This window comes from Lepidochelys kempii, chromosome 9, assembly GCF_965140285.1.
Source record: "Lepidochelys kempii isolate rLepKem1 chromosome 9, rLepKem1.hap1, whole genome shotgun sequence".
NCBI lineage: Eukaryota > Metazoa > Chordata > Testudines > Cheloniidae > Lepidochelys > Lepidochelys kempii.
In genome coordinates this window covers 9,792,008-9,815,407 of record NC_136388.1, presented here as the reverse complement: position 1 = coordinate 9,815,407, position 23,400 = coordinate 9,792,008, and the positions used below count along the sequence as shown (strand labels likewise).

General features: G+C 39.5%; 1 protein-coding gene across 1 annotated transcript in view; it reads right to left on the bottom strand.

Annotated features, from left to right (window-relative positions):
* Positions 1-5,798: 5,798 nt before the first annotated feature.
* DCUN1D1 (defective in cullin neddylation 1 domain containing 1) overlaps positions 5,799-23,400 on the bottom strand; it is a 36,694-nt gene continuing 19,092 nt past the window's right edge. Inside the window, exons 3-7 of the mRNA XM_073359276.2 lie at positions 19,658-19,826; positions 18,905-19,035; positions 10,340-10,422; positions 9,953-10,049; positions 5,799-8,636 (exon numbers count right to left, since the gene is read on the bottom strand). Coding sequence (XP_073215377.1) covers positions 8,557-8,636; positions 9,953-10,049; positions 10,340-10,422; positions 18,905-19,035; positions 19,658-19,826 — 560 coding nt within the window. The 3' untranslated portion in view covers positions 5,799-8,556. The remainder of the gene's footprint in view (positions 8,637-9,952; positions 10,050-10,339; positions 10,423-18,904; positions 19,036-19,657; positions 19,827-23,400) is intronic.

Sequence of the window (23,400 nt, the reverse complement as noted above, 5' to 3'; positions counted from 1 at the left end):
CAGGCCCCTGCCCCCGCACCCTAAATAGCCCCCTCAAGGATTGAACTCACAGCCCTGGGGGTAGCAGACCAATGCTCCAGCAAACCACTGAGCTATGGCTCCCCTCTTGTTTAGCAAATGGTAGAATAAAGCAGAAACTCATATAATTTTTACTCAGCTTTAACTCCTTTTGACAGTAAAACTTTAGCAAAGGTAGAGACCTATAGTTTCAGATCCCCTCTTCCCCCTCCCCCATGCACACGCACTCTTCTCCAGCATCACTTCTTTGTCTTCAATATGACTGATTGAGGCAATCCCTGCACCTGTTGGTTGGCCCTGTATAGCACCCCAAGGGGAAGAGTTATAGGTCTATAGCCCAGCACCAAGAGAAGAACCCCAGCGGGGAGAAGAGGAAGGAAAACATCTCTAAGAGCCCCACGTCAGGAAGCCAACCAGCTAGCAAATGCTGGACGTACATAAATCCAGCTATACTGCAGCAGTTGTAGAACTGAAGAAAAAAAAAATTACCTTCCCCCCACATCAGAGGCACTGCATGTTCTAGCTCGTCTTCAATCAATCTTTAGACTATTTGAAAATCAACTTTGTTCATGATTAAGGCTTTGTGTTTTTCATGGAGGTCACGGACTCCATGACTTTCTGTGACTTCTGCAACAGCTGGGGTCCGGGGGCCACCTGAGCAACTCAGGCAGCCTTAGGGCTAGTCTACACTGGCAAGGGGGAAGGGCTGCCGCGGAAGCACTTCAACATGGCTTGGGTAGTCATAGCCGAGTGCTGGGAGAGAGCCACCTCCCCCAGAGGAATAGCTCCCAGGGCTGGGGCCCTGTCTACACGGGCGCTTTACAGTGCACAAAACTTGCTGCTCTCAGGGGGGTGTTTTTTCACTCCCCTGAGCGAGAAATTTGCAACGCTGTGAAGTGCCAGTGTAGACAAGCCCTTAGTCATGATATTTCAACCCAGGACATGATTGTACGGGACTTTGCTAGACAATAGAGCACCCTAGACAATGTCACTTAACCTAAAGCTCTGGACACTTCCCCGAGGAGGAGGGCTGGAGAAGTAGCTCCCCTATTCACGCACTAGAGACTTTTCCAGACACAGGATTACAGACATCTCCATATTAGCTACTAATTATTTGAGTGGGTCTGATCACAACACACCCACACAAAGTCCCACCCAGGAAAAACGTTGTCTAGCTCACGGGGGTAGAAATGCTTCATACTGTCCAAAATATATTTAAAGATCCAGGAGCAGGAAAACAAGTCAACTTCATCAAAGTGATTACAAGTGCGATGCCGTCTACACTGCTCCCCAGAACCACAGTGGAATCTGTGTTGAACAGCCCTAAGGCAGCCTGGGAGCTTAGCATTTAAAGTGGTGTAGACTGCAAGATCTTTGGGGGTAGAGATACTCTTTTCACTGTATCTGTATTGTGGCTAGCACCATGGGTCCCTGATCCTTGATTAGCAGTTACTACTGTGAGTTCTACTACTAGTAGTAGTAGTAGTAGTAGTAGTGAGTTCAAACAAAGTTAGGAGATGAATGGGCTAATGAGGAACGTAAGCATGCGAGAAAAGGCCTTGTCTGTAACACACTTCAACGTGAAAACGCTTGAAGTTAAAGCCGTGCACTCTGGCACATGCAAAATTAACGATTACAAACAAAATTACTGACATCAGAGGAGGAACAATGTCTGAACTGCCACTCACGTGCAGATTTAAAACATTTCAACAAAGGGAGAAAGAGTTAAACAAAACTGGAAGACAGAAATTTCTGATTGAGGACATCGCAGAGGCCTGGCGAAAGGCAACCCTGTCAGCCTGATACAAAAGGTAACTAAGGACCTGTTAAATAGGCCAAAAGAGCCCATTATTGAAAGTGTGCATCAAGTCTTTGCTCGCAGCAAGCAACACACCCAGAAATAGTTGTCAAAAAGCATCATTACAAGCAGGAGAGCAGAGAGGTCACAAAATACAAGGCTTCTGGGACCTGCCTGCCAGGACAGTCAGGGGCAGGAAGGGAGCTACTTAACAGAAGAAAGATATTGGGACATTGGAGAGATGAAGGCTTCCATTTAATCTTCTTCTAATCTGTTCTATGCTTTAAGCATTTTGAGGCAGGAACTTTTTGTTGTTGGAGCAACGCCTAGCAGAGGGAGGTCCTGGTCAATGACTGAGGCTCCTAAGTGCTACCACAATGCAAATAATCATCTCTGACTTCCTGTTGTTTTTCTAGACCATCATTTCAGCTGGGACAGACAGGGAAGTAGGGAGCCCTGCCCTTCAAACCTCCCTTCCCTGCCTTTTTCAGAGCCATGAGTCCGAGCTGTCCCTGCCTTTCACCAGGGGCCCCGTCCATTTTTCAGTTTAATGAGGAAAGTCGTTATCTAGTTTCTGTCCTGTGCCCTGTAAAGCAGTGCTCTCAAACTCTCCAGACAACTGTACCCCTTTCGGGAGTCTGATGTGGGTACCCCCACGTTTCACCTCACTTAAAATCTATTTGCTTACAAAAATGAGACAAAAATGACAGCACGCTATTACTGAAAAATTGTTGACTAATTTTTAACCATATTATACAATAAATCAGTGGGAATAGAACTATTGTACTGACAGTGTATAGGCTGTAGAGTAGTATAAACAAGTCATTGTAGGAAATTTTATTTTGTACTGACTTTGCTAGTGTTTTGTTTTAAAACTAGGCAAATATCGATAAGGGTTGATATACCCCCTGGAAGATGTACCCCCCTCTGCATACTCCCAGAGGTACAGATACCCCCAGTTGAGAACCACTGCTCTAAAGGCAAACCAAGTCTGGAACGCTGACTGTTTGAAGTGTCAACATGTTTTATCTGGAGATGTCAAGATTTTCAGTCTTCAGCCCAATCTTTGGGAGAGGTGCAGAGAGTAAAGGCACATGCAGTAATACTGGTTAACTAGATTAAAACTTCAAGGAGTCCGGTGGCACCTTAAAGACTAACAGATTTATTTGGGCATAAGGTTTCATGGGTAAAACACCACTTCTTCAGATGCATGGAGTGAAAATTACAGATTCAAGCATGACATAATGACACATGAAGGGAAGGGAGTTACCTCACAAGTGGAGAACCAGTGTTGACAGGGCCAGTTCGATCAGGGTGGATGTAGTCCACTCCCATTAACAGATGAGGTGTCAATTCCAGGAGAGGCAAAGCTGCTTTTGTAATGAGCCAGCCACTCCCTATTCAAGCCCAAATTAATGGTGTTAAATTTGCAAATGAATTTTAGTTCTGCTGTTTCTCTTTGAAGTCTGTTTCTGAAGTTTTTTTGTTCAAGTAGAGCTCCTTTTAAATCTGTTCTAGAATGTCCAGGAAGATTGAAGTGCTCTCCTACAGGCTTTTGTATATTACCATTCCTGATGTCCGATGTGTGTCCATTTATTCTTTTACATAGGGACAGTCTCCTTGGCAAAAGGGACCCACTGTCAGGGTTCTAATTGTCAGGACACTATGATCTGGACTATGATCACTTCCTGGGCTGAAGGAGAGGAAACCTCCGCAGGCCTCTTTTCACTAACCATTACTGGACTGACAACTATGTTTTTGTCAATCCAGTTTCAGCCATCATGCACCAAGATCAATCTTCAAATAAACTCCCCACTCATTCCATAATGGGAGTGCAAAATAGAACACAGGACTAGGGTACATGCATGTGCACAGCCAACTCAATTACATTAAGTATCAATTGCTGCATGATTTTCACCTATTTAGTTAGTGTTATCTTTCATTAACAGCAGGAGCTCTCAGTAAGTCGGATTGTTCCTGTTGCCTTTTTTGACATTCCTTTGTTTGAATGCCATAAAAGCTTTGTTGGGCACAAAGGGGAGAGAAGGCAGAACTACAAATGCTAATTATTGGAAATCTTTGGCTCAGTTAGACAGATTTTTCACTTGCCATTTATGTGATGCAAAGTCACTACCCATTAGTTAACGCTCATGGTTGTTTTTGTTTTTTTAATATATTTCTTACGGATACTCCCTACACGTGGGAAGAGGGAAAGCCGGCTCCCCTGAACAGCACGGCTAGAAGAATCACCAGAGTCATCCTGAAGAGAAGACTAAGGGCTGGCATGTCATTGGCTAAAATGAGAAGAGCCTGAGAAAACACATTTGAGATAACCTAAGAATCATCAAGCTTCACTTACATTGAGGTCTTATATGGCTCCATTTGCAAAATGGTACCAGACTCCTAGGGAAGCACATTCCCAGCTCACTAGAACCAAGGAAAGAAAGGATTGCCTCATTGTATCCCATTTACCTCCCATTGCCACCACTAGCTAGGTTTTACTATAGAAAATATTTGTACTATTGTAGCACCTAGGAGCCCTAGTGATGGACCAGAGCCGAGCCCAGCAGAGCCGAGCCCAGCCACATACACAGAACAGAAAGACACTTCTCATCCCAAAGCACTTACTCGTACCTTGGTCTCTTATTTTTTTTCCAGTATATGTGACAGAAGGATTTGAAGACACCTTTCGACACCGAAGCCACATTAAACTCTGCTAAAAAGCTAATACTGTTGAAAAAAGTAAGAGTATCAGGACGTTGCTTCTTTAAAGTATCTCTTTTAAAATAAAGACACCAGCACACACCGTTATCCCTTTTTAGATCTGAGAGAAGGCTGAGAAGTGACTTAATCATGGTCTGCAAGTACCTACGGGTGAAAGATTTCTGATAGTAAATGGGTCTATCATTTAAGGGCATAATGAGCTCAAATGCTTGGAAGCTAAGCTAGACAACTTCAGAATAGAAATAAGGAATAATTTTATTTTATTTTTTAAACGAGCGCCTGTTGGAAACATGGGAACAACTTACCAAGGGATGTGATGGATTCTCCATCACTTGAAGATCTTTAAACCAAGACTCTCATTCTAAAAGATATGCTCAGACAGAAAGGCTTGAGGAATAAGTGAGGTTCTCTGACCCCCTGTGCTACGCAGAAGGTCACAATGGATCATTACAATGGTCCCTTCTGGCTTTACAATTTGCTAATCGCTCAGAGATTTTTAATTTCATTGGAAGTTAACAGCCAGTGAATACTTTCTATTTAAAAATGGGAGTTCTCTCCAATTAAGTGTTTACTGATACTAACATGACACCACAAGTAAGTGTTCCTATTAACATACAAAATAAAACTTTTCCAGATGAAATCTAACTTTCTCCCAAGTATGCCTTTTATTAGATTTCTGTAGAGGTCAGATAAGCTATTGGCACCCAGTATTTAAAAACCTACTGACAGTCAATGTATCATGCTCAAATAAAATCTACAGAGACTTCTTGCAAAATTATATAAATAAGTGTGAATGACAAAAGTTTATTAAACGTATTTTTAAAAAATTATATCTTTCTTAAATAAGGATTTCTCAGTAAGGATTTCATTGTAAAACAGTTTTGAAGCAATTCATAAGTTACTTTATTTAATAACAGGTTGCTCAATAAAAAAAAGTCATTTACTTATATACTGTAGTCTTCAAACCAGCCATATTTAAACAAAGTACACTGCATGTACTTATGGTATTGTCCATCACACACTAGTTAATGTCAATGCAGCATAGCTGGATAAAAATAGCTCCATTTTGTAGCTGTAAACATTTAGATTAAGTGGCAGGCAAGATGTTGTATCAGTTCTTAGATCTTTCCCACCCCCCCAAAAGCTTGCCGTTTAGTGCACGTTTTATTCAGGACATAGTATTCCATTTTTTTTAAAAGTCTAGAAAAAAGTTTTACAAACAATACACTAAAACAATGCATGAGAAGATTTAGTCATGGCAATTTCACTGGAGCTTTATTGCCTCTATTGGTAATGAGAGGGATTTGTAAGAAATTACATTGAACTTACAGAGATATGCAGATGATGTTCTTTACTAAATATAATCTTGATCTTAAGTGTTTTATATCAGGGCACGTCTAATCTTGTACATTTTTAATGTATAAAAACATAGATTACAAATTTTAAGTGTTTAACCCTTTTTTTGACATTTGGCAAAATGAAACTGATCCATTAAGGGGAAATCATTGTCAAATTGAGGACTTAAGCACTTATGAATTAAAGCAATCCAAGTAGGTAACTGTTTGAATTCTTTAAAAAACAAAACAAAACAAAACACACCCCACACGCATATATAAAGGAAGAACACATGGCCACATGTCTGAGCACTTTTCAATACAAAATATTTCCTGTAACCAGGCATTCATCCTTAGAATAACCACACTGTTAAAATCAAGCTTGTTTCCAACTAGAGTCATTTGTTTCGTTAAATTCTAAGATGCCATTACAGCATGAATAACCTTAACTTTTCTGCTACATAATTATCCAAAGCTTTATGTAAATGTATTTTTGTTTTATAATTACACAGTAATTATAAGTGTGTAGTACCAAACTGATGACAACACTATTTTGTTGAAAAGGTCTCGCATTCATAAGGAACATTCTTTAAAAACAGCATGGCATTATGCCACTAACCAATATCAGATTTTTGTGAAGGTCATATCTGTATTGGGATAAAAGCTAATTAGAGCTCATCTCAAAACACAGCATACTTGAACTAATCAATCTGAAACTGTACCAAAACCCTTAAGACAGAAAACAGCACGCATATATACCTTGTAAAGTTTTCATAATTCAAGTCCCCCATTGATATTTACACAAAATTGAAAAAGGAAATACTGAAAGCAGCAAAACAAAAATCACACACATTTTTGGCATAGCCAATTCCAGCAGCTGGAGTAGAAATTTGCAATGCATTTTGTAGAACTGTATTCTTGAAATAAATGCATGACCGGACTTTGTTAAAAGGGCACCGCTATGAGGGAAAGCCTGCCTTTTAGTCAACTTCAAAGCACACAGGGTAAAAGTTTTAGCAGTTTAATACTTAAATTCTTCCTAAAATCTTTTTAGCATCTGCATAAAAGTGTACTGCTGTTTTAGTGCAAGTTCCACTTACTAATTTCAACAGTAATTACGACCTTAACATGGGACTGGCTGGAGTATTCAAGTAAGTACCCTATTCCTAATAATTACTATAATTTTTTTTTTTAAAGACATCCTCGTTTGACATTTTCTGGCTTGTTTTACAGAAGTTTTTATTTCAAGAAAACAATAACCTCTTCTTCATAAGTCAGCAACTGAAGAGTGAAAAAGCATTTTCAGGATGAAAGCAGTTCAAGGGCTCCTGTAATGTTAAAAAGCACACAACAAGATAAAATCCTGCTTTGAAGTGAAATCAGTTCTAATTTAGTTATGTGCAGTGAGACAAATTGAAGTAGTAGTGATCAACAAAATAACGTAAGGAAACAAAAGAAGCCAGGGTAGTATTTTGCATCTGATCTATGCTTGTTTTAGAAAGTTTTACTTTTAATATCTGTAATTGGCAACCACAATGACCTGTGAAAATCCCAAAAAAGTAAGTAATTGAGAAAATGGGCTTTGTCCATAAAGGCAGTACCTATATGTTGTAAAAATGTAACTTAAATGGCCCATGATAATCACTTCAAAACTCAGATTCATATCAGATTTGCCACCCTCTTATAAAGCAGGTTCATTTGTTATTTCATACCGCAACCATCAAAACCCATGTCTGAATTTAAAATACTGTATTGTGTACAAAACATAAGACACAAATTCAGTATATTGTTCAAGTTTTAGATTTCCACACAAATGAAAACACCTTCCTGGACAGACAGACAAGCATTTCAAAACTGTAATGAAATCTGATTAGATAATAATCTAGAGACTATTAGATTCTGTTATGCACGTAGCGTGTCTCAATGAAGCTCACTGGAGGCTGACTATAATATTAAACCAGGAGTGCTATAAGTGCACAGTAGTTGTGTAGTACTTCAACTCTTTTCAAAGACAGTTGACATACAATAAAACCTTTCGTATAGGCACCTAGATTTTCCAGTATCAACATTCTTGTTTTTGTTGGTTGTTTCTACAATTGTTTTAATCAGATACTCAAAACTCACTTAGACAATACCTGTAACTGCCATGAAAGAAAAAAAAAAAAATCGGACCCAGTACACTTAAATATATCACTCTTATAGGAAGTGCTATCAGTATAGTCTTTGCAACTAGCCCAAAGTGTATATTTAAGGAGTTTAAAAAAAACAAAACAAAAAAAAAAACATTTGTGATGTTGATCTGTATAATGCAGATGCCAAACCACAGTTGTCTCATGAAGACAGCATTGTGCTTTATGCGAAACCAGAAATCTCAAAATAATCATCATAAAGCTTCTAAGACTTATGGGAAAGTAAACAAAGGTGGTCCACAAAAATATGATGAAATCCACTATGCTGGAGTTATAACTGGCAAAAGTGGTTCAGACTAGAAGAGAAGCCCAAACCACCATTAGATGAATGAATGATATGGTCCAAGATGTATCCTTAAAGGTTTGTCTCAACCCTCAACCCTTATAGTGAGGATTGATCTTCAGTTCAGTCCAGCCAGCAGAAATTGACTGTGCAATTTTCCGTTGTATTTATTTGTACAGTCTATGTACATTCTAGAAGGGTCCTTTAGTGCTACACTGTCGTACTTTTTGTCCCAGCAATTTGAGGGCGTGCAAATTCCACAAAGTCATCAATAAGAACCGGCCATGCCCCTGAAAGCAAAGAACAAGCAAGAGCACATAAGAAATCAGATCAACAAATCCCCCTTCTCCGCCCCCCGCTTCCCCCCAATGTAGAGCTATACAGTTTAAAAAAACCTCTTTAAATCAAAACAGATTCTTCACATATTATCTTTCCTGTTTAAAGTTTTAAATGAATAAACCTCATTTGATTCTGTTTCTTGAGATTTAAGATCTGATTAATATTTTTTTCATCAACTGAGACCTCCCCCATGCCAACACACAATTTAAACATACCAAATTTTTCAGGTACCATGACATAACAATCATCTTTTTTTTTTTTTTAAACCGAGAAAAACTGGACAAAAACTCCTTTCAGAGACAATCAACATGATAATTGGCCTGAGGGGGCGGAGAGTAGACAGCACAATCTCCACAGCACTCATCTCACCTGGCTGACCAAAATGGGAACCAAAACTCAAATCTGGGTCTCCAGAATGGCAGCAAGTGTGAAGGAATTCTAGTAACCGTGACTGCACGCACCGCCCTAACAGCACAAGAGCAGCAAAATAATTAGCGCTCACAACAGGGTTCCACATTACTGTCATGTTCAGATGCTGACATCAGCATGCGTCACCACATTTCAAACAAAAAATTTGCTGCTAATGCAGATACCTTAGGTGGCCGGTCTTGAAGAAACCCTTGCAGATTAGAGGAATGTACCGGATGAAAATACGGTGCACTCAGTGATTATCCAATTCTAAATACTACCCCCTTCATAGGCCTTTCATTCTGTGTGCGTTCCCACCTTCATTTAAATAGAAGGTCGGAAATGCTGACAAATCATAACTGGTGGCTAAAGAACAAAAAAAACCTGTTCCTCTGCTGAGGAACAGCAGAAGCAGAGAAGCCATGCAAGGATATGGGGGGGGCATGAGGGGGGGGAAGAGAAGCACCATTAGTTGATTTGTTGGAGGAAGCAAGAACTGGGAAGGTAAATTTATTTTTATTTATGTGTGGTAGAGTTGGAGACAATTTGTTTTATGCGGGGAAGAGCTGATTTTGGGGGGGCAGGAGAGTGAAGATGTTAAAAATAAAAACAAAAAAGTAATCTCCTGGCTTTGGGAAGGGGCAGCACAAGTATTTTTTATCTGTGCTAGTAGGCTTAGTCCTCATCAGCTACGTGGCAGAGAACTGCTTCGAACCCCAGGAAAAGTCACATACTGTTTCGCAGATGTTCTGTTTGCGAGTTATTAGACAGATTTGCTACCCCAGAGACACACTGCTAAATGTATTATCCACAAAAACACACACACACAGAAACTGATGCAACAAAATGTAAATACTACCTTCCTCATCATAATTAGACATATCATCTGCTATCATTGTACTGAAGTCTAAAAGAAGGTTCCAGGTATCCTTAGGTATTGATCTTTTATGATGTTCCTATTTGGGGGAAAAAAATCTGAGTTTAAAAACCATGAACAAAAATTAATTTTAAAGTCTGAATATTCAATATTAAATCCCTGAGTATATGCAAGTCACCCTCAACTAAATTTTTTACAGTATTTGCCAAAACTTTCAACATCTATGCATCACAAAAGAATGCTCTGTCAAAATAAGTTATGTGATCTCTTCAAAGACTTTAATACACATGGATTCATCTTCCACAATAAAAAAAAACCCAAAAACTTATTGCAGCCCAATTTATATTATATAATAAGGTTTAAACTTACCAATAAAAATTTGTTCCACAAGTCTAGGAATTTAAATCTTCCATTAAGTACTAAATTCCAGTAGGCTATAGCCATTTCTAAATCTGTAATATTAAAAATATGTTACTCCTATAGATATATTTGAAATATACATTTTCTCCAAGCCTGATTGGACTATAAACTAAACTAATGAAGGTGAAATAAAATTCACTCTCAATGCAAGAATACTCTTAGGTTCTTTCAAAAATGTTTTAAAAAGGTAATGAAAACTGAGGAAACTGGTGGGTTTGTTACAGATGAACTAACCCTCAGATTTAGGTATGACCCTGGGGCATACAAGACCTGAAAATGTATTTAAATTGTCCAGGTTAATAATTACTCTGCCCAAAGCATACAACAGATTTTTCAACTTCTTTTTACTGTAACTTAGCAACTCAGTCCCAACTTTGCTCTACACAAAAAGAGATACCATTGACTTCAATAAGAGTTCCACATCATTTGCTGGATTAGGCTCCTTTAATCATATTTAATCAAATGCAATTCCCATAACCTAGTTTGCTATAATTTTATTTTTAAAGCAACTTTGTTACAGGTTTTAGAGTTGCAAAATGGTCTTGTCAAATTTTCAAATCGATAAACAGATTTCCTTTAGGACAAGTATCCCGGGAAAGACTATGTACATTAAGTGGTTGTCTTTATGATGGCCAATGTGGATTCCTGCCCGTTTTAAGTCTTTTTTCAGGGTAACTTTCAATCTCTCTCTATTTTGAGTGGGCCTGTATTTCTCAAAGCCAGGAACAAATCAGGACTACTGAAGTATGTGCATGTACCCAAAAACAACTTTATTTTATATCATCAATTAAGAGAGAATAAACTCTTCAAATGAACATTCAAAAATCTCAATACCACCCAGAGAGAGAATCACTGTCAGCCTAACTGGATCCACCTTCAAAGTGTCCACATCCAGAAAGTCTTACATCTTCTGGAGTGTACCAATTTGTTTTGTCCATAATCAATCCATACTTTAAGAAGTAAAAAGCACAGGCACACTGTTAGATTACTCTTTCAGACAAACCAATGAATTTTTTAGAATAATATTAAAGACATCTAGATTAAATATGTTTTTCTGCCAATATGAGAACCTATGCTGGTCACATCTGAAAATTCTTACTGACTTATTTCCTGTGCTGAAAGTCTCTCCCCCTTTCCCAATAACTTTAACAGTGCTCCTCTAACAAGTCTAATAGAGCAATCCACCTCATCATAGCCCCTCCAGACAAATACAGAGTGAAATCGTGGCCCCACTGAAGTCAATGGGAGTTTTTCCAGTGACTTCATTTGGGTCAGGATTTCACACAAAAGATATAAGTTGAAGGCTTCCGGAGGCAGATCAAAATTTTGATCTGATGTGTTTTGCTGATGGACACGATATGCCATTATAGTTGAAAATACCAAGGCTGCACTAAAACTTAAGAAATTTGAGTCTATCCCCACTTACTGGAGGAAGTTTCAGATATTAAACTGATGCTACACTTAAATCTTAGTTAAAAAGCTACTGGTGCCTTTCCAAGAAATACACACTTTATGTTTGGCTGGTCACACTACTTGAGGGTAAGAAGTTAGAAAAAGTAAGTATTACGATTTATAAAACGTAGTAGGCATACCAGATAGGTAAAAGCTGTCAAATTCCACGCACATTCTAGTGCTCTACAAACAAACAGTAATAATGAGCTACGCATTTCAATTTGCCTCCACGAGAACCATATGTTATATTCCTGTGGCCAATCAAGGACATTAAAACACAATTCTAATGGAACGAGCAGCTTTCATTATTCTTAAACCCAAAGCGAAAAAAAGCACAACCAACCAAACTTTTCCTAAGATAAAGGTTAGGACATGCATTAGTAACTTCACGGGAAGGAAGACATTTTAGGAAAATAATGGAAAGAACAACTGTTTAAAAAAAAAAAAAAGAAGAAGAAGAAAAAAAGTCAGGAAATTCAGATTTAGGAGTACATTTTTAAAACCCACAACAAAGAGTATGGAAACAGAGGTAAGGTCTCCCTAATAATCATCAACATCACAGAACAACAATACCAATGAACATTCCTATCTTCAGACTGTGTGCTTCATGTGTCAATTGTTGCATTCCCTGTTGTGATGGTGTAACAGATTAGTTCAGTGGTTCTCAAACTTTTTTTCCCCCGCAGACCACTTGAAAATTGCTGAGGGTCTCGGCAGACCACTTAATGATCTTTCCAAATGTTGTTTGTACTGTTAGCTAACTATTGTAAAGTGCTTTGGATAAAAACTCGATATAAAAAACCCTTAATAATGAACATTTTTTATTCTACAAATAAAAGCACAACAACAACTCATATTTTAGTATCAGTAGTCTTACCTTTCTAATGCAATGGATGTGCCCTCTTTCCCCCGCCATGGCAGCCCCTGAGCTGGGGCTGGGAAGGAGGGGGTCTCTCCCTCTCTTCCCCAACACAGCAGCCCCCGAGCTGGGGCTGGGAAGGAGGGGGGGGTCGCTCCCTCACCACAGCAGCCACAGAGCTAAGACTGGGAAGGATAGCCGTCTCTCCCCAGCAGCCACAACCCTGGAGCTGGGGCAAGTCACCTTTTTATCTGGCCGTCGCAGCCCTGCACATCCCAAAGTGCTCCCACCCCCTCTTCTCACCATCCTCTGCCCCCTGCCACCTACCCCTTATGCCCCGCAAGGCCACCACCTCACCTTACATGTGTCTTCTCCAGGGTCCAGGCATCTACTTAGTGGAGCCACGGCTGTGTGGCTCGACTAATTAGGTGGGTGGCCCTTCATTCTCTTGTGTGCAGCTGCCCAGGCCCGCACCTTAGAGAGAACTATCTGTAGACCACCTGAATGGAGCTTGCAGACTACTGGTGGTCCACAGACCACAATATGAGAACCTCTGGATTAGTTTAAATGCTGCAGGAGTGTACAATCAAAGTGTCACCTATAGCACTCCAATAAGTAACTCCTTTCTTATGACCTTATTTTATCCCTGAAAGTAAAAAAAATTTACAGGCTTTTCCATCTCTTTATCAAAAGTGTCCACACTCAGGACAATTCACAGAAGTATACCGTGACCAGATGCAGAAGTGTCATATGTGAGACTGACTCCGTATCTGAAGCTACAAACCACTTAACGGGGGTGTTTAAAAAAAACCCAAAACACCCTACTTAAAGTCTTTTATCAAATATCTCTGTCTCGCATGCAAGTTATGACAAATATAAAGGCATGCAACACAAAAAGGAATAGGAGTTGAAAGCTCATGGAACTACTGTATTGAAGAACAAATTTAATCCTCGGGGCATCCATGTGAGGTATTCCCATTTTACAGATATGGAAACAGAGTTTACGTGAGCTGCCTAGGAAGCATCTACACCCTGTGTCTCATTTTACCCATCTATAACCTGAGAATATGAAAGATTGAACATGTTGACAGGCACATGCATGTAGGTAATTATCCCCATATTACTGCACAGATGGGTAACTTACAGCATGAGGGGCGGAGGTGCACTAGTATATTAGACATGTGCCTAGAAATCAGATGTGGGTTCTCAGCCTAGAACATCAGCTTCCTGTGTAAAGTTGGACACATCAATTAACCACTCTGTGCTCAGGATTTTCTCATCTGTCATATAGAGATACTTGACATTTGCCTACCTCACAGGATGTTTTGAGGCACAATTAAACACAATAAAGTGCAAAGTATTAAGACCAGTAAATGGTATGAGTAGAACTAGAATTCTGCAACACCTTAATCCTGGCACTTCTATCAATCTACTTAACCATGTGTTTTGGATTTTTCAAAGGGGACAGCAATGAAGACCACCACTGGCTGATTTTTATACATCTGTACCAGCTTGGTGGTAGCATCTCAAATCATGTGTAAGTACAGGAACTCCTTAGGAACTTAAGTTGTTTAGGAGGCATGTAGACAGATTAAACATTTCCAGACGTGTACACATGCAGTGTCAGGAAACCTAGAAGCTGATAATGTAAATGAAAATAATGGCTACATAATTTTGCAATCTAATAACCTGGTATTTATTGGACAATACATTAAAACAAATTAGAAGTTTCTACAGGAAGCCATTTAAGTTGGATATTCCAAAAATAAAGTGTCCAAGAAGTGGAGTCCTTATTTAAGGAACCCCACAGGCTCCTTGCCCCAGCCTGCTCTGCACTCTCCCAGTTCTTGTCTCCTCTGCATTTGAATCAGGCAGCTTCCTCCTCCATATTGTCTATCCCAATTGGAGGTCCTATCTCAACAAGAGCACAGTAGCGAGTCTCCCTGCTCTCAGTTCAGAGAGCACATCTGGACCAGCACAGCCCACAGCAGCTCAGGGCTGCAATTACAGGGAAAGTCCTGCTCAGCTCTTGGCGGCACATGTCCAGTGTGGATGGATTCCTTGGGGAATTAAGCTGCAAAAATATAGGAAGTCTCTACTGAGCATAAAAAAACTAATTTTTTAAAAGCTTATAACTAAGGCTACATTTTAGTCACACGTATTTTTAGTAAAAAAGTCATGGACAGGTCATGGGCAGCAAACAAAAATTCACAGCCCATGACCTGTCCATGACTTGTACTATATATCCCTGACTAAATGCTGGGTGCTTGGGGGGGACGCGGCCCAGGACCCCTGCTGTTGCTGGGGGAAGGGGAGTTGGTGGCCTGGCTCCATGCGGCTCCCTGGAAGCAGCAACATGTCCCTCAGCTCCTAGGCAAAGGGATGGCCACAGGGGCTCCGCATGCTGCCCCCGCCCCAAGCACCGGCTCCACACCTCCCATTGGCCAGGAACCGCGGCCAGTGAGAGCTGCAGGGGCAGCGCCTGTGGGCGGAGGCAGCATACAGAGCTGCCTGGCCTCGCCTCCGCCCAGAAACTGAGGGACGTCCCTGCTTCCAGGGAGCCCCCCTGAACACTGCCCGGAGCCCTTACCCCCTCCCACGCCCCAACCCCCTGCCCCAGCCCTGAGCCCCCTCCCACACACAAACTCCTGCTGCTGCTGAGGGGGGGGAGGGGGGGGAGGGAGGGAGGGAGGCCCACAGTGGCCTGAGACTGCCCCAGCAACAGCCGGTGCAGCTGGCCCACTGCAGAAGTCCTGGAGGTCCCGGAAAGTCATAGAATCCATTAATTCCGTGACAGATTCATAGCTTTACTTATAAAGTAGTCAAATTTAGGCAGATTTTCACTGGGATGGCCAGAGGCATACTCCTGACACAAAGGACAACCACCCTTGCCAAATGTTGAGTCCCTGCTCCAAAGCACAGGGGCTCTAAAGCTTTTCAAAGAAAAGGTCACCAAATTTTAAACACGGGGGAAACAATGTATTTTTTCCTAGCCCTGTTCTCAGAAACAATTGAATTGTTTTGGGCTGAAATTTTCCAAAAATATTCAGTCTGAGCCCCACCCCTACCATAAAACATTTTAGCCAACAGTTAAAGTTTGGCAAAGTTATAAGCAACTTACAGTAATATCTTATACATGGGAAAATTAATACTAAGCAGTGCCACCAGCCCTGCCTATAGTAAGAGGATGAAAATGAACAATAAAGAGTTTTAGATTTTACTGGCATGAGCATTTAAAATGGTTGCAACACTCATGAATTTTGAAGCCACAAACAAATAATGCAAGTCAGTCCAAATAAGTGCAAATAATCAAACCTTTATACCACACTCCCATGTATTTTGTTTATGCCACTAATTTAACTAAAAGCTTTTAGAAATATTATATATTTGTGGCATAAACTGAATACATGAGGGGAGAGTTTTACTGGCACTCATTTGGAGTGACTTGCATAATACACATCATGCAACACCTCAGAAAAATTGTTGGAAATAAATTAGATGCAATCAACAGCTAATCTAGGTTCCATGACAAACAGCTAGCTCGAGCAGCAGTTTATCAAAACACTTCACAACATATTTTAAGTTTCCTAAAGGGATTCCACTAGATATGTATTTACCTTTAAGGAAGGTAAATTTGGAGGGCCAAACATATTGAAAGTGTCATTCAAGGACACGGAACCTATTAGAAAGCAAGCTTTCAGACACTGAATTTCTATAGCAGCAATCAGTAACAGTTGATGGGTCTCTTCTATTCCTCCATACTACACACATTTATAGATTTTGTTTTAAGATAGTAAACTCCAATTTTTCTCCCAATGCATACAATCAAAGCAAAGAGATTCAAACCCCTTCCAGACATGTCTGCCATACCCTGGTTAGAAAACTAAAAGCTTTAGAAGCATGTGTCTGTTCATGTATCACTTTACCTCTAGTAAACAGTTACCATGAAATCTTTTTAATGGGAGGGTGATAACTCCCAATACAGTGAGCAGGAAAAGGGAAAACATGCTGAGACTGCATTTTAATCAAAAGGCTTCCCCCCATAGCCTGATCTTCAGAGCTATTTATTACATAGAGAACTACTGTAATACAAATAAATAATTACTACAGGTATTAACATACAAATCTAAAAGTTATATTTTTCTATATCTTCTTTTTATGTCATTTTTAGAGGCTGGCCTCCCTGAAGAAGCTATAAGAAGGCGGAAGGAAAATGAAAAAGGATTATTTTTCTTGCTTAATCATTTTCACTGAGGTCTCAAAAACAAATTATCTATCGTTCCTGGGATGTTTAATTGATTGTTCTGTATATTCTCAGTACTATATGGAAATAAGCCAACAAGAAAAGAAACTACAGAGGAAATCAGAGCTGTGGTTTAAGCACAAAACTGGAAGTCATGAACTCCTATGATACACCCCCAGCTCTAACATGTGTGTTCTGAAGCTTTGAGAAAAATCACTTGACTTCTATGGCTCTGTTTCAAAATTATTTATATAAGGCAATAACTATCTCACAAGGATGTTACGGAGTATTAACGAGTTAACATTTGAAAAGCTATTTGAAAATTGAAACTATTATATAAATACTAAACATCACCATGGTAATCAGAAGCTATTGTTATGGTTGAGGTTGCAAAACTATTTCCATATTATCTCTCTCACACACACTTATACTCTTCTGTAAATTCACTGTTAAGGTTGAAACTTTCCATGTACAACCCCAATTCTGCAAGGGACTCCACATGGCAGTAAGACTCAGCCTATACATCTATACAACCGTGTTACTTACATCAACAGGTCTGTGTGTAGTGAAAACCACTTACCCCACTCTAACTTAAAATACCCAGCCAGGCCTACTGAGAGTACAGGAGAAGTTTGAAGATTGACACAGAAAGTATCCTCATGGAGAACAGACATTGCTAATTTATTAATATTTGGTTTTGATCTAACGAAGATTGGTCCAGGTGCAAACTGCAGATTTATCACATACAGTAGAGCGTAAACATATTTTCACCATGCACAAATGTAAAGTACTGTGCACATTTGTGGGTTCAAGAAACTTTCTCTGGTGAAATTAATAAAAGTTTGCAAGCAGCAAATAAAATAGCTGCAGATTTTTCATTGCCCTAATTCCCCCATTAAATGAAAAAAATTTTTTTTCCCCATTGTTTAACATTAAACAGTTCAAATGAAAGAAAATCAGGAAATATGAGTCGCTTTTGGAACCTTAACTGCACTGTACATATGGCCTATTTCTATTCCAGACTTTCTGATTAAATGAGTAGCTACACTGCAATGGCATAAATGCATATAATAAAACATACAGGATGTGCATCCTGGCCCAGTTAATACTGCTGTTAGAATCTAGCTTTTGCATTCCCTTAACTATTCATGCAGAATCATAAAAGTATTTCATTTAATTATTAGTAACAAACTACACCTTTTTCCCCCCTCCAATGACTTTTTCCTAGTGAGTAGTTCTTCCCCTTCACTCGGACACACGATGCAATGACTATCAAGGGGGAAGCAATGAAATAAAATTATAGAAATCATAATTTGTGTGTGTCATTGGGTATTATATTCTGGAATTTGTTGTCATTTTGCAATCTTTCTCCAAAGAGAAAAACTATAGATCCAGCAGGCCCTGAATTGTGCTTAAGATCTTGACTGTAGATGCAATGAGATGAAAATCTAATCATGCCTGATATGTGGAAATTACTTGGCGATACCTGAATTGTAGTTTGCAAAGAGATTTACATGTTTTTTTGGTGGTATGAGAGACTTTGTGCAAGTCTGTACCTATATGCAAACACACACTTACAAGTGAAAGTTAGGCTTTATATTTTTTTTCCTATTGCTCATGGTTGCAAATTCTAAAAGTTTTAATTATATTTTTATTATGAAATCATAATGTGTTAACTTTAATGGAATTTTGCACATACTGTACTCTGAAGGGAAGAATGCACCCTCACATGTTAAATTGAAACATTCAGTTCATAAGGCTGCAGAAAATTTCTATGAATTTGAAAATCTAGCACTGACCTTCAATTTAGTCCTGATATTTATCTTTTACCACAGTGAAGTATATTTTTATCCCATGGCTAGTCTAACTGGATCATAATAATAGTTTCACTTACTACGGTAAGTATTAGAGACAGTTACTAGTAACTATATCAGAAGTGTTTACAATTAAGAATACATACCTAAACCTTTCTGTCCAGGATTCTTTGCAAAGTTGAAAGTAAACTGATAAAAATCCTTAAATCTTCCTGGCTCTTTTAATTCTTGTTCCATTTTAGGAATCTGGGCCTTTAGTTTTTCTATGCTGTCACATCTGTATTTTAAAAAGCAAGTTTTTCTGTGTATTATTCATTTTGTCAAAATAACATGCTAAATTTATTTTTAAAACCTTATCTACTATGGACAATCCTTAGTTGCTTTAATACAGAAGGATTATGTAAACTAATTTCAGCAAGTCTGTAACAATTTCAGCTGCTTTTTAAAAAAAATGTTTCTTCACATTGGCATGTGAAGAAGCTGGTTGATAATCAGATTATATATATATAATCTAGAATAATTAAAGGTCTGTCACAATGTTCCTAGAAAACAAAAACTAGAGCTCTCATGTAGGGCAAATAAATTACATTCTTAGATAAACGGCCCTAAACATTTTGGCCTTTGGGCCAAATCCTTCTTTTACTCACTCGTTTTGTTGTAGCCAATGGGACTATTCGCATGTTTAAAGCGAGCAGCATTTTGCCCTTTATTTGGGTTCGCTTATAACTTCTGCCAAATTTATAGAAGATGTATTTCTATATTCATAGAAGGCAGATACTAGACAAATTTTGAGAAGACATAATTCAGTTCTGAATTGCTAAAAGCAGACTTTTTCTTTTCGTTCCAGCTTTCTCCAGTGTGTTACACTGCTAAGTTTCTTTTACCTGTTGCATACTTACCCTAATTCTGTCATCCCATCCATAAATTCCAGCTTTGAGAACTCACACTGTGTTGCAGCTCTGAATTTCCATGCAATGATCAGTACGCTAATACTGGCTGGGTCAAGTGCTAGGTCATCACAAAATTGCTGTATACCATCTATGCCAATTTTATTTTCATCTTGAGGATCTTTGGAATACAATCATAAAGATTAAAAACAAACATTAAATCTTCCATGATTTTGAAGTAATTTCCTTCACACATGAACAAACACACACAAACATGCACAAAATCACCTCTGGAATAAGCCACATTAAAAGAGGATATTTAACCACTTTTTAAAAATATATACTTCAGATTCAATTTGTAAGAAAACATTAAGGCTTGTGGCAGTTATTGGAATGAATGCTCTGTACAGTGAAATCCTCTCTCTGTATCCACTGAACGGATAGTGTTCTGCATTTTCATTAATTTTCACTGATAAATTACTACTTTTTTTAATTAAAGGAGTTCAGTTTTTACTGATTTACACCCATTTATTAATCCATTCAGTCTTTTTTCAGGTACTTATTTTTGTTAAACACAAAAGCTTTATATGATTGCTCTGTCCTTCAACTCTGAGACTGAAGCAGTTCCACAGTGTAAAAAAAACAGAACACACACACAGTGGAAGTTGAAAAAATCAAGCAATGTTAATATCGCACCACAACTGGCTCACAAGGACCTGCGGCCCGCCTATTTCTTTATATCCATTTAGTGTGGCACTGACTTAAGCAATCAATCCTCCACAGATAAAGATATATAATGCCCCCTATCCACCTGGATACCGCCTTTAGTGCCAATCTCCTTACAAAAAGAAAAGGAGGACTTGTGGCACCTTAGAGACTAGGTTAGTCTCTAAGGTGCCACAAGTCCTCCTTTTCTTTTTGCGAATACAGACTAACACGGCTGCTACTCTGAAATCTCCTTACAGGTTTGGATAAATGGGCCTGGGTTCTTCCATATCCCCACACAGTCAGTCATGCCCTTGCTGTGGCTAGCTCCAAAATAGCTTTTTTCCCCTCCAGGGGGCTCCCAGAGACAGCATCTCACACCCTATTGGTCAGGCTAGCTCTTCTTCTCAGGCCTTCTTTTGTCAATCATTTCACTCTGCCCCTTCCTCTGAGCAGGCACATCTGCAATCCTTCCACAAACCAACTGGGCCTCCTTTTCTAAATAGTGTCTCTCCTCTCTCCCTCTTGGTTCCCTAGCAGACTCCGAGTCTGCCCTTGGTTCCCCCTTCCTACCAGGAACAGTGTGCCTCTCCCTGAACTACCAGCATACAGAACCACAGGAACCTAGACAAGCTCCTTGGGGATTACAGATAGGTAAGGTAAAAAGGTAAATATGGGGCAAAAATGCAAATCTATGCCTGAAAACCAACAAGAAAACCAATGCTTAGAAATGTTCAATAAAAGTAAAGACGGGAGCAAAGAGGATGCATTGCACTACAAGTACTGCAGCACTGAGGTCAGTGCTCGCACTGACCCACTAAAGGAGCATGTTGAAAGCAAGCGACACAAGAAGCTTAAAGAATAAAGTGAGCTTCGGGATAAACAGTTAATATCAGGAGCTTTCATCTGAGCTTTAATGAAAGAGAGGACATAGGATGATTGTGTCGATGAATTTGTGTGTGCTCTTTGTTTTGCCGGACAATCACTGTTAATAGCAGAGGGGCCTATTGGTGACTTTGCATGACAATACAGTCCAGCTGCAAAACCCCTTCCTAATGCAGACAACCTCACTTGTAAGTATCTGAAAGAACATGATGATGCTTTAGTATCTAAACTGTTTGAATGAATTGATGGAAACGGGGTGACTAGTCTGATTTTTTACAAGTCTCCTGATGCTTTGGATCACATGCTTCTTGGCCTTTTGTTTTCATTTTTTTATTTCAAAGCAAATAAACTTGCATTGTTTTGTGCTGATGTGACATTCATCCGCTCTGCTGCCAGCTATTTTGTCAACATGTTTGAGATGTACCAACTAATTTGGGAAAATGTGGCCACAACTAACACAGATTCTACTTCCTACATGGCTAAGTCTGCATGGGAGATTAAACTCAATCAGAAACAGGAGTTGCTATGTATTACCTGTCCTGCTCATCTGATTAATGTTGCATTGTCAGCAGCTACTGCTACAGAAGAAGTGAAAGACATTAAATCTTGCATCACTGGATTCGGGGCTGTTTTCAAGTACGTGAACAAGTTGAAGGATTTGTTTTATGCAGTGCGAGATGAGTGCAAAGCCAGCTGCCCATTATCTACCCTTGTTGTGCCACATTGGTGGATGAGCTTGTGTTTTGCTGCCTGTCATGTAACTAATGTGAGGACTGTGCTAATGTGTCTCCTAGAACATCTTGATTTTGTTGGCTCTAAAGCAGAAACTCTGAAGAGACTGTCAAATAACCCAAACAACCACCAGATTCTGCGCACAAAGTTTTCAGTAATGTTCATTGCTGAAAACTTGGAATCACTGTCACACAGAAAACACTGGAGTTTTCTCTGACTACTGCTAACACGTTTGCCAATACAGATGTTTACCAGATCCTGACAACTAAAATCTCATCTGAACTGAGCACAAAAGCTGCAGGAGACACATACGATGAGAAAACCCAGCTGTTTCTGGAAATCCTTCCCATCCCAGAATACAAGAAATAAAATACATTCAAAATCTTCAACACAACACTCATCGAGAAATGGGAGATGACCGTGGTCCGTAATCTGAATCCTGAAGTGTTTGGTGCTCAAGATTCTTCTTGAAATGTCAGCCAGGTATTGCACCCCGTCCTCAAGGTGAATTTTGTAGCAGACTATAACCCTTATATCAAAGTGTTTCAACCATTTGCCACTAAAGATGAAATTTCAAATCTGAAAAGGGAATTTACTACTTACATGAACTTGCCTAACCCTGACAACATGAAACTCAGTGTGCTGGCTTTTTGGAACAATCATCAAGACACACTTCCTAACTTCAGCAGAGCGCACCCCCTGGATCTACTGAGGCAGAGCACTTATTTTCAAAGTTGGATTACCTCCAAGACAACAACAAGAGGCTCAACATGAGTGAGGATACTTTGAAGAAAATTATGCGAGCGTACACAAGCCAGGATTTCTGGAAAAACTACTAGCTCAGAGAGACAAAATATACCTTTGTTTGTTTAAAAAAAAGTTTCATTTATACTGTAGTAAAATGTGTATGCTACAAGTTATTTTCTTTTTCCCCTCCCTATTTTTAACCCAATTTCATCCCGGTTTTGATGTTGGAAAATAAACACTGAAAAATTCCCAGATTTTTTTTTTTTTTAAAACAAATAAAAACTGAAAATGTGGAACACTAAGCATAGGCAAGAGCAGTGCAAGTGCCCTGTGGACGTGCGCGCTCACCTCTAGGGTGCCCGCCTATTGCCCAGACACAGAGTTGCAGGAGACTTTGTCTCTTTCCCTCCCTCTGTTGGCTACTTTTCAGCTGCATTGATCACTCCCAACTCCTCCTTGGGGTATTTTGTGGCTTGACCCTCTGACCAAGCCAGGTTAAAGTCTAGACGTCTTCTGGAGTAGCAAGAATAAATCCAAATAAAGATTCAAATAAGTCTTCAAATTAACAGCCCCTCCACCCCCTTCAGGGTTCCTTACAGGTCCCTTGTTGTATCTGTCCTGTTAAGCCCTACTCCAGGGTATCTCTCCATCAGAGAGAGATCTGCCTTCTCTGGAGTCTCTCCAAA